This window comes from Staurois parvus, unplaced genomic scaffold (genome assembly GCF_062004578.1).
Source record: "Staurois parvus isolate SC_StPar_1 unplaced genomic scaffold, SC_StPar_1.0 ptg001861l, whole genome shotgun sequence".
In the NCBI taxonomy this organism is placed as follows: domain Eukaryota; kingdom Metazoa; phylum Chordata; class Amphibia; order Anura; family Ranidae; genus Staurois; species Staurois parvus.
This window is the reverse complement of record NW_028319657.1, coordinates 19,413-38,291: the sequence shown is the minus strand read 5'-3', so window position 1 is coordinate 38,291 and position 18,879 is coordinate 19,413. Positions and strand designations below refer to the sequence as shown.

The 18,879-nt window shown below is 42.5% G+C and overlaps 1 protein-coding gene across 1 annotated transcript in view; it reads right to left on the bottom strand.

Annotated features, from left to right (window-relative positions):
- Positions 1 to 4,597: 4,597 nt before the first annotated feature.
- LOC149434007 (alanine aminotransferase 2) overlaps positions 4,598 to 18,879 on the bottom strand; it is a gene marked incomplete at its 5' end in the record, with an annotated part of 33,477 nt that continues 19,195 nt past the window's right edge. The window contains 3 exons of the mRNA XM_089664232.1: positions 4,598 to 5,666; positions 9,751 to 9,863; positions 14,507 to 14,662. Of these exons, the coding sequence (XP_089520358.1) occupies positions 5,576 to 5,666; positions 9,751 to 9,863; positions 14,507 to 14,662 (360 nt within the window). The remainder of the gene's footprint in view (positions 5,667 to 9,750; positions 9,864 to 14,506; positions 14,663 to 18,879) is intronic.

Genomic DNA, 18,879 nt, shown 5'->3' with positions numbered 1-18,879 from the left:
ACTGAAAGGTAGCCACCTGTCTGCCCTCTGCTACAGGTTTGTGTAGATTCTATAGACCCAGAGGGCAGACAGGTGGCTACCTTTCAGTTTCTTTGACCTCCACTATGGGCTTGTGTAGATTCTGTAGGCCCAGACAGGTGGCTACCTTTCAGTTGCTTTGGCCTCTGCCCTCTGGGTCTATAGAATCTACACAAACCTGTAGTAGAGGCCAAAGCAACTGAAAGGTAGCCACCTGTCTGGGCCTACAGAATCTACACAAGCCCATAGCGGAGGTCAAAGAAACTGAAAGGTAGCCACCTGTCTGCTCTCTGGGTCTATAGAATCTACACAAACCTGTAGTAGACAGGTGGCTACCTTTCAGTTTCTTTGACCTCCGCTATGGGCTTGTGTAGATTCTGTAGGCCCAGACAGGTGGCTACCTTTCAGATTCTTTGGGCCTACAGAATCTTTTCAAACCTGTAGTAGAGGCCAAAGAAACTGAAAGGTAGGCACCTGTCTGGGCTTACAGAATCTACACAAACCGTAGCAGAGGCCAAAGAAACTGAAAGGTAGCCACCTGTCTGCCCTCTGCTACAGGTTTGTGTAGATTCTATAGACCCAGAGGGCAGACAGGTGGCTACCTTTCAGTTTCTTTGCCCTCTGCTACGGTTTGTGTAGATTCTGTAAGCCCAGACAGGTGGCTACCTTTCAGTTTCTTTGGCTTCTACTACAGGTTTGTGTAGATTCTGTAGGCCCAAAGAAACTGAAAGGTAGGCACCTGTCTGCTACGGGTTTGTGTAGATTCTGTAGGCCCAGACAGGTAGCTACCTTTCAGTTTCTTTGGCCTCTGCTACGGGTTTGTGTAGATTCTGTAGGGCCAGAGGTCGAAGAAACTGAAAGGTAGCCATCTGCATAACTTTGGACAGTTCAGTACATAAGAAAAATATTCTTTGGACACTGGATGATTTTTAGTGACCTTTTGGATTTATTTAGAAGATTAATTTTCAGATCACAATTTGGGTTTTTGCACGCATAATTTACTTATTTTTTATTAATATTTATGTGGCTCATTATCACTGTTTATATTTGCCTTTCTGGGGTGGAAGGCGTTACACCGAGTCATTGGGATTTAGATAACTGAGAAGGAGTGGTTTTGACACTATAGCCATCTACCTGGGCCTATAGAATCTATACTAGCTTGTGACAGAGGCCAATGAAACTGAAAGGTAGCCACCTACCTGGGCCTACAGAATCTTCTCTATCCTCTGGCAAAAGGCATAAAGAATCCTACAGCTAAGCTATGGCAGAGGGCAAAACGTACTGGAAGAAAGTAGCCCATCTTGCCCTAAATAGTTCCCTTAGAAGACTTCTGTGCGGAGGGGATTTTTCATACCTTTTTTTTTTGGTGAGTGTCTGGGTGCAGCTACAGGGCAGGTCATCTTTAGGAAGGAAGGAGAATCCACCACTTTCCGTCCGGCCCATGTATATAAAACGGCCCGACGGGAGCAATGTAGGGGCAAGTGGCCATTTATAAACGGCCTCCCCACTCCCTGCTTGTGCACGCTCCCTGGGAGTAAGCAGCACAGCGATCAGGTGCCCTCTGTGTCCTCCGGACACAGTGGAACACCAGTCGTTGTACGGGACCTCTGTGTGAGGTCCCGATCATGTGATTACTGGTTGGCCAATCAGTGATCACATGCATAGTAAACAAGATGTGACTTCCTGACATCATTGCTTACTACGTGTGAAATCTGTGAATGATCACAGAGATCACATGGTACAGGGCCATTCACAACAGCCTTGTACCATGTGACAAGCGGTGACCAAATCACAGCTCACACAGTATTTCTCAATGGCTGCAAGAATGCAGCCGGAGAGGAGAAATTATTGCTTTTACAGCCTTTATGGGTGTAAAAGCAATCAGTGTAAAAAATTAAAAAAAAAAAAAAAAATCACCCCCCCACAAGTAGTACAGTGTCACTATGGTGACACTGTACTGCTAGGGTGACAGTATGAAAAAAAACAAAAACCCATGAATATAAAAAAAATAATGTAAAGAAATTTTGAAAAATAAAATTTTTGGTTATAAACTAATTTAGGTTATTTTTTTTTTTACTAAAAAGAGAACAATAAATTTTGGCCAAATTTATGAAGAAAGATTATCTGTTTGCAAAATTTTATAAGAAAAACACTTTTTTCCAAAATTTTTGGACTTTTATTTATATAGCATAAAAAAATCCCAGCGGTAAATAAATACCACCAAAATAAGTTTTATCTGTCTCAAAAAAAATGCTAAAAAATTCATATGGGTAGCGTTGCATGACTGCGTAATTGTCATTCAAAGTGTGATAGCGCTGAAATCTGAAAAATTGGCCTGGACAGGAAGGGGGTAAAAGTTTCCGGATTTGAAGTGGTTAAAATTCAGCAGCTCATATAGGTGGGTGTTACTTATAAATATTTTGAACATTTTCAAAGTTTTACCATGAAACCATGCTTTGTACCATATTAGGTGGCAGCAGACCAAAAACAAGGTTGGCCAATACCATTTGTTGCCGCTGTGCATTTTACAACTGCTGCAAAATGGCGGTTGATTTTATAAATACACACACATGTTCCCCCCCATAACATCAAGTATTTATTTCATGGGATGTTCTCAAAATGATGTCAGAGTCCATACAGAATTCAGGGACCGAGTGGACTACCAATGGCCTTCAAATAGTCATGTCCCTACAAATTGAATTTTTGAGTAGGTGCGATAAGGAGGGGACTGACCATTTAGCCACTCGGGCACTGCCCGGGGTCAGTAGGGGGCCCCATGAGATGTCCCTGGTACCTTTCATAGGCTTTTTTGAGTGTGGTTTGAGTGTGGGCAAGGACACAGGGGCCTCATGATTTCCTATTGCCCGGGGGCCCCATGAGTTGTCAGTCCATCCCTGGGTGTGATATCAACATCACCAGGATATACAGTGGGACAAAAAAAGTATTTAGTCACCACCAATTGTGCAAGTTCTCCCACTTACAAAGATGAGAGAGGCCTGTAATTGGCATCATAGGGAGACCTCAACTATGAGAGACAAAATGAGAAAACAAATCCAGACAATCACATTGGCTGATCTGGAAAGAATATATTTGCAAATTATGGTAGAAAATAAGTATTTGGTCACCTACAAACAAGCAAGATTTCTGGCTCTCACAGACCTGGACCTTCTTCTTTAAGAGGCTCCTCTGTCCTGCACTCATTACCTGTATCAATGGCACCTGTTTGAACTTGTTATCAGTATAAAAGACACCTGTCCACATCCTCAAACAGTCACACTCTAAACTCCACTATGGTGAAGACCAAAGAGCTGTCGAAGGACACCAGAAACACAATTGTAGACCTGCACCAGGCTGGGAAGACTGAATCTGCAATAGGCAAGCAGCTTGGTGTGAACAAATCAACTGTGGGAGCAATAATTAGAAAATGGAAGACATACAAGACCACTGATAATCTCCCTCAATCTGGGGATCCACGCAAGATCTCACCCCGTGGGGTCAAAATGATCACAAGAACGGTGAGCAAAAATCCCAGGACCACACGGGGGGGACCTAGTGAATGACCTGCAGAGAGCTGGGACTAACGTAACAAAGGCTACCATCAGTAACACACTACGCCGCCAGGGACTCAGATCCTGCAGTGCCAGACGTGTCCCCCTGCTTAAGCCAGTACATGTCTGAAGTTTGCTAGAGAGCATTTGGATGATCCAGAAGAGGATTGGGAGAATGTCATATGGTCAGATGAAACCAAAATAGAAATGTTTGGTAGAAACACAACTCGTCGTGTTCGGAGGAGAGAGAATGCTGAGTTGCATCCAAAGAACACCATACCTACTGTGAAGCATGGGGGTGGCAACATCATGCTTTGGGGCTGTTTCTCTGCAAAGGGACCAGGACGACTGATCCTTGTACAGGACAGAATGAATGGGGCCATGTATCGTGAGATTTTGAGTGCAAACCTCCTTCCATCAGCAAGGGCATTGAGGATGAAACATGGCTGGGTCTTCCAACATGACAATGATCCCAAACATACCGCCCGGGCAACGAAGGAGTGGCTTCGTAAGAAGCATTTCTAGGTCCTGGAGTGGCCTAGCCAGTCTCCAGATCTCAACCACATAGAAAACCTTTGGAGGGAGTTGAAAGTCCGTGTTGCCCAGCGACAGCCCCAAAACATCACTGCTCTAGAGGAGATCTGCATGGAGGATGGGCCAACATACCAGCAACAGTGTGTGCCAACCTTGTGAAGACTTCCAGGAAACGTCTGACCTCTGTCATTGCCAACAAAGGATATATAACAAAGTATTGACATGAACTTTTCATATTCACCAAATACTTATTTTCCACCATAATTTGCAAATAAATTATTTCCAGATCAGCCAATGTGATTGTCTGGATTTGTTTTCTCATTTTGTCTCTCATAGTTGAGGTCTCCCTATGATGCCAATTACAGGCCTCTCTCATCTCTGTAAGTGGGAGAACTTGTACAATTGGTGGGGACTAAATACTTTTTTGCCCCACTGTATATATATTTATGATATATCGAGTGTATATTGTAACATCAGACCATGAAAGGAAATCACTCTTTAAAAACTTTAATACAATCTTTATTGGTTAAATTTAAGACACCGTTATACGAGCCCTTTTCACATATTTGTAAATCTCTCTCATCCAACTGGCCTTTACATAAAAATTACCCTTAAGATTTAAGGAGCTTAAAAGCAGGGGCTGACTGAAAACCTCACCTGCCCCCCCATGGGGTCACCATACCATGGGGTCACCTTACAATAAGGCAATATAAGAGGGCAGCTATGGATCTGTCGGACTGGTAGGCTGGCGAAGCTTATAAATAATGCCCTTTAAAAAGATGGCATCCGCCAGTGATGGTTTGGATTGGAGATTTCAGTTCATTGTAGTTTGCATAGCAGCAGCATCCAGTGAAATTTACAGTTTCAGCAGCGTGATACAGAGAGCATCTCTCCACTCAGGGGAACCGTCTTCTGGGAATGGCACTTGATCAGGGTTTATGGGTGGAGACGCACACACACCACTTGAAACTAAGATTTGAAGTAGGAGCCATCCGTGCATAAAATGAAGGTGACACCTGCATAATCCATGGGAGGTTACATGGTGGACATGTGACCATCAGTCCTTGAGATAAAATATTGTAGGCACATAGTAACCGTATCGAGGATCTCCTCCATGGCTTAGAATTTCCTAGTGAAGTACCATCTATAAGCGGCAGAAGCCCAACCTCCACATAATACTATTAATGATCAAGATCTACAATATATTGGCTTAATAAAATTTTTACAACCTACGTGCTCTACCCCCGAAGACAGACCTCAACCTTTCCAGGGGGCCAAAGCCAAGCGGCTCTCACCGCCCGGCCTTCTTGAAGGATCACAGAACACTTTATTCTTTGGGCAAAATTTGGCACACAAAACATACTTGGCTGACTTAGAAAGGTGCAAAATCTATTAAGAGCATCTACAGTTTATTGGACGCATCTCTCCTCAAGTCACCGTCATCCAAGGTCTTTTCAGCATTGTGACTTCACCGTCTAGGAGTATTCCTGGACAAATTTCTGGTGGAAGTCCTTCAGTCGCTCCAAGAGAATCTTCAGCTTTTCAGTAGGTGGCAGGATGGTCATCCTGGGGACAGAGAGAAAGTCAGGAGGTCAACTTTCCTGGAACAAACACAGGCCCCAACATCATTCATGGTGATCATATATGTCACTGGATACCAGAATGTCTACACGACTCAATACATATATAGCCCCGTGCAGTGATCCTTCCCAAGGCACCCCTGGGGTTTAATAGTCTATCAAACAAGGAATGTCACAAGAGACTTAAAAGTACCGTCTTCAAATGTAGCTTCTTTATAGTATTTTTCAACCAAGTTTCAGTTTCAGAAAGGGTCTGCCCATGAACTGAAATCACGCAAAAAAAAAAAAAGGAACAGCCATGGCACTTGTAGCAGCAGGATTGTTGGGACATTTCTCAACCACAAGGTCCCACTGGAGAAAAGATAGCACAGGAAACAGTCAGGGACTTGAAGGACTTGAAGAGAGCCAGCAATGTTCTCACTGAGCCTTAAGACTCCTGGTATGATGCACAGCATTCATAACATTATGAACAAATTGTCCAACCAAACCGGAATGTTCATAACACACAAATTAAGCTCAAAGAATACAATGTACAATCTGTGTCACCAGTAATCAATTTTTCCAACTTCAAAGTTCATAAAGCTCAAAGTGCTTACATAGACATCCGCAGTGTGCAGCAAATAGCTCAGCCTAGTATTGACCTCAGTGGACATTGGAATTGGGAGGTTCCAGTCAAACAAACACCCAACCTGCAGGTGTCCCATGGTCAAGATGGATGAGAAAACTACGGAATCCGGCAGGCCGAGACACCAGAACTGATCAGCTGAAAGTGTGTCACCGCGGGACCGGACGTGACGAAACCAACACCAAGGAGTGATCACCGACAGCCTACAGCAGGGGTCTCCAAATTTTCTAAAAGACTGTGGCTGCTGGGAGTAAAAAATGTCCTGACATCAGTGGGTAAATAGAATGCCCCTTGTTTGGTGTCAGTGGGAGAAATTGTGCCTCATTGTTGGTGTCAGTAGAAGGAATTGTGCCCATTGTTGGTATCAGTAGATAAAATAGTTTTCTGAATACAGAATATTACTTTTTATATATGTGTGATTTGAGCTGCAATATATTGTGGTTGGCTATGTAGGCTTCAAAATAATGGCGGATGTGGTGAGCAGCATATACCATCAGGTTGCCCCCGCCCCTGGCCCAATCAGACAAGATCACTTGCTATATAATCCTGCCCCTGATCTCTATCTCCAAGATTTGACAAAGAGGCCATGCCTCGAAACATGTTGTCTTGGAAACCAGAGATGCTGTGGACCAGTGGTCTCCAAACTGCAACCCAGGGGCTAGATGCGGCCCTTTGCTTGCTTCTATCCAGCCCTTCAGAAAATGTTTTTTCAACCAGGGCTCCATAGAACCCTAGAGTTCCTCCAGAGGTTGCCAGGGGTCCTTGGTTTTTCAACCAGGGTTCCATAGAACCCTAGGGTTCCTCCAGAGGTTGCCAGGGGTTACTTGCGCAGTGATCAATTTCTGCCACTCAAATAAGTTCCTACCGACACCAATGATCTTTTTAGCTACTTGTAAAAGCGGTAATTTCTTCCTTCCCAACCTTCTCCTTCCCAATGACCACAAGTGTAAGGAGCATTCTTCCCACTGACCATCACATTAATGTACCATGAGTTGTGGGTATAGTAACTTTAGCAGGGTTGCTTGAGACCTGAAAGTTATTTCAAGGGTTCCTCTGTGTTGACAAGGTTGAGAAACATTGCTGTAGGCCGTCGTGGATTGCTCATTGATGTTGGTTTTGTCAGTTTTGATCCCACAGTGATGCACTTCCAGTTCATCAGTTCTGGTGTCGTGGCCAGCCAGATTCTTTCCTCATCCATCTTAACCACAGGGCACCTGAAAATCGGGTGTTGATGACTGTGGCACCTCCCAATTTCATTCCCCACCGAGGTCAATACTATGCTGAACTAATTGCTGCACACCGCGGATACCTATGCGAGTACTTCAAGCTTTATTTATGAATTTTGGAATTGAACCAATTATTGATTTGCTTACTATGCAATCATTCTAAGCCTCATTTATGAACTTTGGACTCGAATTAGGCTCAAAGAATGCCACAATTTGTGTCACCAGTAATCAATAAAATGATTAAACTGTTTTATGAACATTCTCATTTAGATGGACAAATTGTTCATAACTATGGATCATGCCAAAAGTCTTACGGTTCAGGGAGATCATTGCTGGCACCCTTCAAGTCCTTACACTGAGGGATTGTTTGTTCCATGAACTGAACTGTAGCCCAATATAAATGGACGGCTTTCTTTGCCACGATGCCTGCATGACGTATGGTGGATGTGTTAAGAACACAATACAGTTGCAAGAAAAAAGTATGTAAACCCCTTGGGATTACGTGGAGTTTTACATGAATTGGGCATAAAATGTGCTCTAAACATCAGCTAAGTCACAATAATAGAAGAACACAGTCTGCTGAACATAATACTACACAAACATTAGATGTTGCCATGGTTTAATTGCACATAACATGTAAACATTCACAGTGCAGGGAGGAAAAAGTAAGTGAGGCCCTAGCTTAATGACTTCTCCCAGAGCCAATTGGAGCCAGGAGTGAGCCAACCTTGACTCCAATCAGTGTGATGATATTGGATGTGTTGCTGACAGCTGTCCTGCCGTTAAAAACACACACCTGTTTTGGGTTTACTGGTTTCAAGAAGCACTGTTTGATGTGAACTATTCCTCGCAGAAAAGAGCTCTCAGAAGACCTACGATCAAGAATTGTTGACTTGCATGAAGCTGGAAAGGGTTACAAAAGTATCTCCAAAAGCCTTGATGTTCATGTGTCCACGGTAAGACAGACTGTCTACAAATGGAGAAGGAGAAAGTTTAGCACTGTTGCTACTCTCCCTAGGCGTGGTCGTCCTGTAAAAATGACTGCAAGAGCACAGCGCAGAATGCTGCATGAGGTAAAGAAGAATCCCAGAGTGTCAGCTAAAGACCTACAGAAATCTCTGGCACATGCTAACATTTTTGTTGACACATCTACAATAAGGAAAACATTAAACAAGAATGGAGTACATGGGAGGACACCACGGAGGAAGCCATTGCTGTCCAAAAAGAAGATTGCAGCACGTTTGAAGTTTGCAAAAGAGCATCTGGATGTTCCACAGCACTACTGGCAAAATATACTGTGGACAGATGAAACCAAGATTGAGTTGTTTGGGAAGAACACACAACACTATGTGTGGAGAAAAAAAGGCACAGCACACCAACATCAAAACCTCATCCCAACTGTAAAACATGGCGGAGGGAGCATCATGGTTTGGGGCTGCTTTGCTGCCTAAGGGCCTGGAAGGATTGTTGTCATTGATGGGAAAATGAATTCCAGAGTTTATCAAGACATTTTGCAGGAAAACGTACGACCATCTGTCCGCCAACTGAAGCTCCGCAGAGGATGGGTGATGCAACAGGACAATGACCCAAAGCATACAAGTAATTCAACAAAACAATGGCTGCAACAGCACAGAATACGCCTTCTGGAGTGGCCCAGTCAGAGTCCTGACCTCAACCCGATTGAAATGCTGTGGCCTGACCTTAAGAGAGCGATTTACACCAGACATCCCAAGAATATTGCTACACTGAAACAGTTTTGTGAAGAGGAGTGGTCCAAAATGACTCCAGATCGTTGTGCAGGTCTGATCTGCAACTACAGGAAACGTTTGGTTGAGGTTATTGCTGCCAAAGGAGGGTCAACCAGTTATTAAGTCCAAAGGTTCACATACTTTTTCCTCCCTGCACTGTGAATGTTTACATGTTATGTGCAATTAAACCATGGCAACATCTAATGTTTGTGTAGTATTATGTTCAGCAGACTGTGTTCTTCTATTGTTGTGACTTAGATGACGTTCAGAGCACATTTTATGCCCAATTCATGCAAAACTCCACGTAATCCCAAGGGATTCACATACTTTTTCTTGCAACTGTATATAAGATGACTTTGAAGATGCTACCTTGAAGTCCCTGGAGCTGTTCGGTGACTTATCTGACCTCCATATCATCAAGGGTCAGTGCCCGATTGGTTCCCCCAGCTGGTACAACTAAATGGTTCTTACCTGAAGTGGTGTGTCCCCTCCCGCTGGCCAAAGCCGCTCCCTGGAACAACGCAGATCCCAGTTTCTTCCAGAAGTTTCATGCAGAAGAACATATCTGGGGCCTGGCCTTCTGCCTGAGGGTGATTAGAGGGAGATACAGGTCACCACAGAGGAAAAAAAACACTATGGGCTCCATACTCTAAGCCTAGGAGATGCAGGTCCTTCAGACACAACTTTAACCAAGTCCAGAGGAAGGAAAGAAAACCTTAGAATCAGAAAGGGCATTAGGATTACGGATTTTGCTATTACTGGAGGGACATCTCACAGCTTGCCTGCTGTTATTGTTAAGACCTCTTTCTCAACTGACCATTTACAATAGGGATCCCCTACTTGGTGCCAATATATTACTTTACAGAGCACATAGAGCCATTTACACACCACAGTTCCCTTTCAAATACCACAGATTAAGTAAACCTGCAGCAAGTATACCTTTAAAGATGGTCACATATTACGGACGTTTTTTGATATTCCGCTTCGAGATTAACATCGATATCGGCAAATAAGACACTTTTTTAGTTCCCATTTTGGACCGACACCTTCGTCCCCGATCAATTATTTTGAACGTATCAGTCGTGACTCTCCCAGGGGTAGGGGTCTTATTTTGAATTTATATCGCTCCTTCTCGAATGCCATCTTTGCCTCACCCCCCCTTATATAGACAGAAATGGGAGGTTGATTGCGGTATTACATTTTCAGAAGAGGACTGGGAATCCATGGTGGATGACATACGTAGGGGTTCTAGGTCTCTTTCAGTTCATGAGACGGCCCTTAAAAGGTTTTAACCCATTGGTATTATACCCCCTCTAGACTACATATGTTTCCAGGAACGTCGCACCTCTGTTTTAGGGGTTGTGGGCTTGCTGGTACCCTGGTGCATAGGTTTTGGGCTTCCCCAGGTCTTTCTTTGATCTGTCGTAAAGTTTCTGAGGTGGCCTCAGCCTTGGCGGAAATTTGTCATTGCAAAATTGTTTGAGATCTCCCATTTCAGCGATCCCAACCAACGTAATGAGGATAATTCATACTGTGTCTCTACCCTATGGGCCATTGCCCTTCATTGGAAGTCACCAGCAGTGCCTTTGTCCTTGGTTTTTCGGAGAGTTGATATGGTTATGCTCATGGAACGTATTCAATATACATTGCTAGCTAGGATGCAATTATTCAACAGAAAATGGGATGGTTGGAAGACATTTTGGCATTGAATGTTAGAATGATGGGTTATCATAGATTTATTGGCATTGTAACTTTGTTGGTTGTGTAGTTGTTCAGTATATCTTACTGCCTACCTCATGCATGTACTCAAACTTTCTTTTTCTATGATTCTGGGGGTTTTTTTATGTGCTTTTTTCTTAATGTATACTATACTTCATGAAGTGGTGCTGTTTTTGTTTATCTCCTAATAAAAACATTTGTAAACAACCAAAAAAAAATAAAAAAATTGTCACTTATCCACAACTGAAAGGACCTACCATTTGCAAGATCAAGTGCAGCGGTAAATAAAACAATTAGAGAAATGATCACAGTAAAATCCACATAGGAATGAGTCTATGGGTATATGGTAAGGTGAATCCAGAAGTAGGCAGAAATCGATATACCGGTGCTCTGAAGGAATGAGAAGATTGCGCACTTACCAGATGCACATAGGGTATACACATTAATATATCCACCTCAGGACACTTAGGGTATGAGGTATGGTAGGTGTATGAAGATCATCCTTCAAGGAATGGGCAGCACAGCGGTCAATGGGTGAAGTCTGCTTAATCCAGAGGTCCCCTTTAGGATGGATAGGGTCAGCCACCTGGTTACAGGGATTCCCTTCCTCTGGATACTGGATCACTGGAATCACTATCCACATGCCGCCCAGCCACTGTATAAATACTGCAGCAGGGCGGCACGGCTGGGCAAAACCACGTTTTAAAACGTGTGTTTTGTAAACAGGTAGGGGGCGCGCCGCCGCCCTAACTGTCCCGCCGATCACAGCAGCGGATGTCAGTCGCCTGATCACAGCCGGTCCTTACCGGCTATGTCCCGGCGATCGGCGGCAATCGCTGACAGAGAGCACAGCTGCAGTAGCTGTGCTTTCTGTCAGTTCCCTGACAGCTCCAGGACAAGCTGATCGGGACAGAAGAGTTTCTCTCTCCCGATCAGCGTGTCCCGTGCAGCACACACCCCCGCCCCCTAGTAAAACACTCCCCCTCACACAGTTAACCCTTCCCTGAAAAATAAACGTAACCCCTTCCTCCCCAGTGCCATTAGTACAGTGTCTGTTTTTTTTTTTTTGCACTGATCACTGTATTGGTGTCACTGGGGATGTCAGTGACCCCAAGTCAGTACCCCCCCCCGTGTCAGAATGTCCGCTGCAGTCCTGCCATAAGTCGCTGATCGCCGCCATAAGTCCCTGATCACCGCCATTATTAGTATAAAAAAAACCTAAAAATCCCAGTATCTTTCCCACCATTTGTAAACGCTATAACTTTCACGTAAACCAATTAATTTACACGTATTTGGTTTTTTTTTTAGCAAAGACATGTCGCAGAATGCATTTTGGCAGAAATTTATGACTAAATTTGATTTTTAAATTTTTTTTTACTGGACATGTTTTATAGCAAAAAGTCCAAAATATTGTTTTTTTACTTCAAAATTGTCAGCCTCTTTTTTTATAGCACAAAAAATAAAAACTGCACAGGCAATCAAATACCACCAAAAGAAAGCTCAATTTGTGGGGAAAATAAAAGGATGTAAATTTCATTTATGTACCGTATTGCATGACCGCGCAATTGTCCGTTAAACTAGCGCTGCGCTGTATAGCAAAAAAATGGCGTAAATTGCAGTATCTATACCATAGTTTGTAGACGCTATAACTTCCACACAAAGCAATCAATATACACTTATTGGGATTTTTTTACCAAAAACATGGAGCAGAATACATTTTGGCCTAAATTTATAACCAACTTTGAGTTTACTATATATTTTTTATAGCTGAAAGTAAAAAATATTGTTTTTCTTCAAAATGTTTGGCCTTTTTTTGTTTATAGCGTGAAAAATAAAAAGCGCACAGGTGATCAAATACCACCGAAAGAAAGCTCTATTTGTGTGAAAAAAAGGACAAAAATTTCGTTTGGGTGCAGCATTGCATGACCGCGCAATTATCAGTTGAATTAGTGCAGCGCCGAGTAGCAAAAAGAGGCGTGGTCATTAAGGGGGGTAAATCCTCAGGACGGCAAGTGGTTATCTTGCATATTGTACTTTGGAGATTTCATTTGGTTACCTGAGTGTATCAGCTGCTATATTGGAGAGCGCTCACTTTGTTTTTGACTAAGGACCTACCATTGTCTGCAGGTAGAAGGAAGCAGAGGGGCGCCAGACTAAGTGCAGCATTAATGGGACATTTTATTAGTATCATACAATTGACAACTCACAGCACAGTAGACAAAGATAGGCAAGAATTCAAATTTTGACAAAAAACTGGAAGATGGAACTTTGACCTACTCCATCCAACCTCACTAGTATATTTTATTGGATAGCGAGAGCCTCCTTCACAGCGATGGGCTAAAAGGTGGAGTGCAAGTAGAAGGTCCAAGCTCCGACTCTGCCTAAATTTTAGTTTGCCTAAGAGTGGGTTTTGGAGCTCCTGGGGGCTGTGATAAGCTACCTCCAGCTGCCTGTTATTACACCAATCCGCATGCTTCAAAATACTTCAACGACTACAAGTACACGTTCCTCACTCATAGTAAAAAACTCTTCTTGAGCTGGTATTTATCCCAAGGAGCAGAAGATATAATTCACCTAGGACTTACAGTATAAGGACCTTGTATGTATTTATACAAAAACCTTTAAGATGTTTAATTCTAAATCTCTATCAAGGTGCCTACAGAAAAGGAGTAGACAGCCATGAGTCCTGTAAACAGTCGGTCTGGGTGGACCTCTTCTGTAGGGTTGGGTGGACCCATGTCTAAGTATCTCAAAGTAGACGTAAACCCAGTAAGTGAAATCTCTATAGTTTTTAACATGTTAATATCATTTAAGAGTTTTAAACCTGCAGCTTTCATTGAACTCATCCCTGGTGAACCTGCCTCGAAGAACCTTGTGACAGATCTTACAGGGTGACAACACTCTGTCTCAGTCTCCCAATTGACACCAAGTCACATGGGCTTCTCATGGAAAGTACAAGTTTCAACACACATGGCACAGTCCTGGTCCATCGTTTTCACCACCAGGAAACTTCCATTGAGGATTTTTCCTTGACGTGTTTTGCCAATTCACACCAGGATAGAGATGGTAAATGGCACAGACGACAGAGGAGATGATGTAACTAGAACAGCAAGGGGTTCCACAGCTTTCATATCACCCAACCTAGATGGACCTTTGTTTTTTTTAGCCTATGTAACCTTTTTTGTGGACAAATCGACATCTGGTGTGACAGATTCCATGGCTACCAGTGCGAAGGAGCTAAAACACATCATCATCAGTAGTTGTTGGTCATGACCATGACCAACAACCACATATCTCAAGACCTGGATAAATGAGAACCTTCACAGACTTCTATTTTTTTTTTTTTGTATAAAAATCATATATATCATCATCATCATCCAGTTAAGACTTATATCAACCTTAAATTGTACCTTCGGCAGAGTGCAGCTACTACTAGAATTGAATAAACAGACAAGAATCCTCTGACCCTCCTGCGCCCAATCCCAGCACATCTCATTGTCTGGCTTACCTGTGCCAGTTTGATGGCCCGCTCCGGCATCTCTATCCTGGGGAAGGAGTACATAGCGCCCTGGACAGGGTTACATTGTATCCCGGGTGCCTGGTTCAGGATTTCTTCGGTCAGTCGAGCTTTCTCTGCCAGATTACCGAGGACCGCTTGTTTCTCCTAGAGGAATGGAGAAGACATAAATGGAATATTTTATATATAATGGACACGCCACTGGATGTATGTATGTATGTATGTATGTATGTATGTATGTATGTATGTATGTATATATGTATGTATATATATATATATATATATATATATATATATATATATATATATATATATATATATATATACATACATATATACACACACACACATATACATACATATACATACATACACACACACACATATATATATATATACAGTGGGGATGGAAAGTTTGGGCACCCCAGCTAAAAATTTGTATTAATGTGCATAAAGAAGCCAAGGAAAGATGGAAAAATCTCCAAAAGGCATCAAATTACAGATTAGACATTCTTATAATATGTCAACAAAAGTTAGATTTTATTTCCATCATTTACACTTTCAAAATAACAGAAAACAAAAAAATGGCGTCTGCAAAAGTTTGGGCCCCCTGCAGAGTTAATATCTTGTACTGCCCCCTTTGGCAAGTATCACAGCTTGTAAATGCTTTTTGTAGCCAGCCAAGAGTCTTTCAATTCTTGTTTGAGGTATCTTTGCCCATTCTTCCTTACAAAAATCTTCCAGTTCTTTGAGATTTCTGGGCTGTCTGTCACGCACGGCTCTTTTAACCTCCCTGGCGGTCTGATTATTTCAGATTTTTGGTGCTGAAAGCGGTACCATTTTTTTGCATGGAAATATGTATTTTTTTTATTGTAGGCTGTAATTTTTAGGAAAAACTCACTGAAATATGTCCGAACAAGAGTCTAGTAAACATCCCGGGTATGATAAAATTTGAAACACAAAATCATAAATTATAATTTAATAAATAATCATAAAAATAATAATAATATAATCAAACCAAAAACACTGAAATGTGAAATATAGCGCCAAGTTCGCACATTGCTGAGCTCAGTCGCAAAATCGTTTTCAGTGTCTGATGAGGAATTTCCCCCACCAATCATTATCACTCAATTCTGCAAGTGGTTCTGATTTACTATCGCTGTTCTCTAGCCGGTCTAAAACCGCGTCTGACCTAAAGGGACGCTTTTTGGACGCCATGGACGTTTCTCAGTTTCCAGGCAGAAAGAACAGACAAAATGCAGGCAGGGCGCCGGACAAAGCACTCGGGACAAAATGTATGTGAAATTGGTTGAGACAGCAATGTTTTACTATGTAAAATGTAAAAAAAAAAAGACATTTTTTAAAATTTTTAAATTTCCCGCCGCCGGCAGCGGCGGCGGCGCCCGTACGTCCCGACGTCACAGGGACAGGACACAGAAGTCGGATGCCGGCATCGGCCGGAGGAGATGGCCGGGGACGCTGCAGGGGACACATCGTGGGAGCGAAGGGTAAGGTAAGTGAAGAACACATGCCGGAGCAGTGCCGCATGGTATTCCCGAGTGTAGCTCAGGGTTACCGCTTTTGGTACTGAAATGTTACCCCGAGCTACACTCGGGAATACCGCCAGGGAGGTTAAGGTCTATCCATAGATTTTCAATGATGTTGAGGTCAGGAGATTGTGAAGGCCATGGCAAAACCTTCAGTTTACGCCCCTTGATGTAATCCCCCGTGGATTTCGAGGTGTGTTTAGGATCATTATCCATTTGTAGAAGCCATCCTCTCTTTAACTTCAGCTTTTTCACAGATGGCATCAAGTTACCATCCAAAATTTGCTGAGATTTTATTGAATCCATTTTTCCTTCTACTCGTGAGGTGTTCCCTGTGCCACTGGCTGCAACACAACCCCAAAGCATGATTGATCCAACCCCATGCTTAACAGTTGGACAGAGGTTCTTTTCATTCAATTCTGTGCCCCTTCTTCTCCAAACGTACCTTTGCTCATTCCGGCCAAAAAGTTCAATTTTAACCTCATCGGTCCACAGAACTTGTTTCCAAAATGCATCAGGCTTGTCTATATGTTCATTTGCAAAGTTCAAACGATGATTTTTGTGGTGAGGACGTAGAAGAGGTTTTCTTCTGATGACTCTTCCATGAAGACCATATTTGTACAAGTATCTCTTTATAGTGGAATAGTGTACCACAACTCCAGTGTCTGCCAGATCTTTCTGGAGGGATCGTGCAGTCAAACGTGGGTTTTGAATTGTTTTTCTCACAATCCTGCGAGCTGTTCTGTCTGATATGTTTCTTGGTCTTCCAGATGTTGCTTTAACTTCCACTGTTCCTGATGACTGCCATTTCTTAATTACATTCTGAACAGAGGATTTTGACATCTGAAAACACTTTGCTATCTTCTTATAGCCTTCTCCAGCTTTGTGAGCGTCAACTATTTTCAGTTTCAGTTTTCTAGACAACTGCTTAGAAGAACCCATGGTGCTGATTGTTGGGGCAAGGTCAGATGAGTCTGGGCATTTAAAACCTTTGAGATTGACATCACCTGGTCTTCCCAGACGATGATTGAGAACAATCCATGACATTGGCAGGTCTCAGCTTGGCAAAGGGGGCAGTGCATGCTATAAATTCTGCAGGGTGCCCAAACTTTTGCAGACGCCATTTTTTTGTTTTCTGTTATTTTGAAAGTGTAAATGATGGAAATAAAATCTAACTTTTGTTGACATATTATAAGAATGTCTAATCTGTAATTTGATGCCTTTTGGAGATTTTTCCATCTTTCCTTGGCTTCTTTATGCACATTAATACAAATTTTTAGCTGGGGTGCCCAAACTTTCAATCCCCACTGTATATACACACACACACACATATATATACATACACACACACACACACACAGAAAGGGGGGAGGGGGAAAAGAAGAACAGCTAATTAATCCTTAGACCAAGGTGATATAAAAAGGTAAATAGTTCATTAGAACAGTGCGCCTCACCAAACTCTCTCATAATAGTGCAAACCTTCTGTATAATCAAAACAGTATCTACATCAATATTGGTGTAAAAATACTCTGCTATACAAAATGTGTGCAATGACCATCAATTTGAAAAAAATAAAATATTGAATAATTATATTATTTTATATATATTTTTGTGGTTTTTTTTTTTATATATACACAAAATATAAATATATATATAAAAATATAAATACATAAATAATATAAATACATATATATAATTATACAAAATGTAATGACCATCAATAATTGGAAAAAAATAAAATATTGAATAAATAACACATATATATACACATATATATACATATATATATATTTCAGTATTTTATGTTTCCCAATCATTGCTGGTCATTGCACACATTTTGTATAGCACAGTATTTCTGCACCAATATTGATGTAGATACTATTTTTATTACCGTATATAGAGGGTTTGCACTATTATGAGAGTTTGGTGAGGAGCTCTGTTTTATTTAACCATTTACCTTCATAATTGGCATAATTTAAAAGTGTACATTATCATACAGACAGACGACAGCTCCAGCCACAGTCACAGCTGTAATACCAGATCACACCGACACTACATTCGTCCCTGGAATGCTGCAAAAGCGGTTATCCTGTTTTGCACTGTCCGGACTGTGGTGAGACAAAGTGTAAGCTCCTCTGACATAGCGCTGTGGTATATGTCAAAGCTATATAATGTATATTAATGTGTGACTGTGGGGGAGGGGACATTAGAGTGTAAGCTCCTCTGGTACAGAGACTGATGGGACTGTGGGGGAGGGGGCATTAGAGTGTAAGCTCCTCTGGTACAGAGACTGATGGGACTGTGGGGGAGGGGGCATTAGAGTGTCAGCTCCTCTGGTACAGAGACTGATGTGACTGTGGGGGAGGGGGCATTAGAGTGTAAGCTCCTCTGGTACAGAGACTGATGGAACTGTGGGGGAGAGGACATTAGAGTGTAAGCTCCTCTGGTACAGAGACTGATGTGACTGTGGGGGAGGGGGCATTAGAGTGTAAGCTCCTCTGGTACAGACTGATGTGACTGTGTACCAGAAGAGCTTACACTCTAATCTCCCCTCCCCCACAGTCACATCAGTCTGTACCAGAGGAGCTTACACTCTAATGCCCCCTCCCCCACAGTCCCATCAGTCTCTGTACCAGAGGAGCTTACACTCTAATCTCCCCTCCCCCAGAGACTGATGTGACTGTGGGGGAGGGGGCATTAGAGTGTAAGCTCTTCTGGTACAGAGACTGATGTGACTGTGGGGGGAGGGGACATTAGAGTGTCAGCTCCTCTGGTACTGGCTGATGTAACTGGCTCAGTGTTCTCTGTACAGCACTG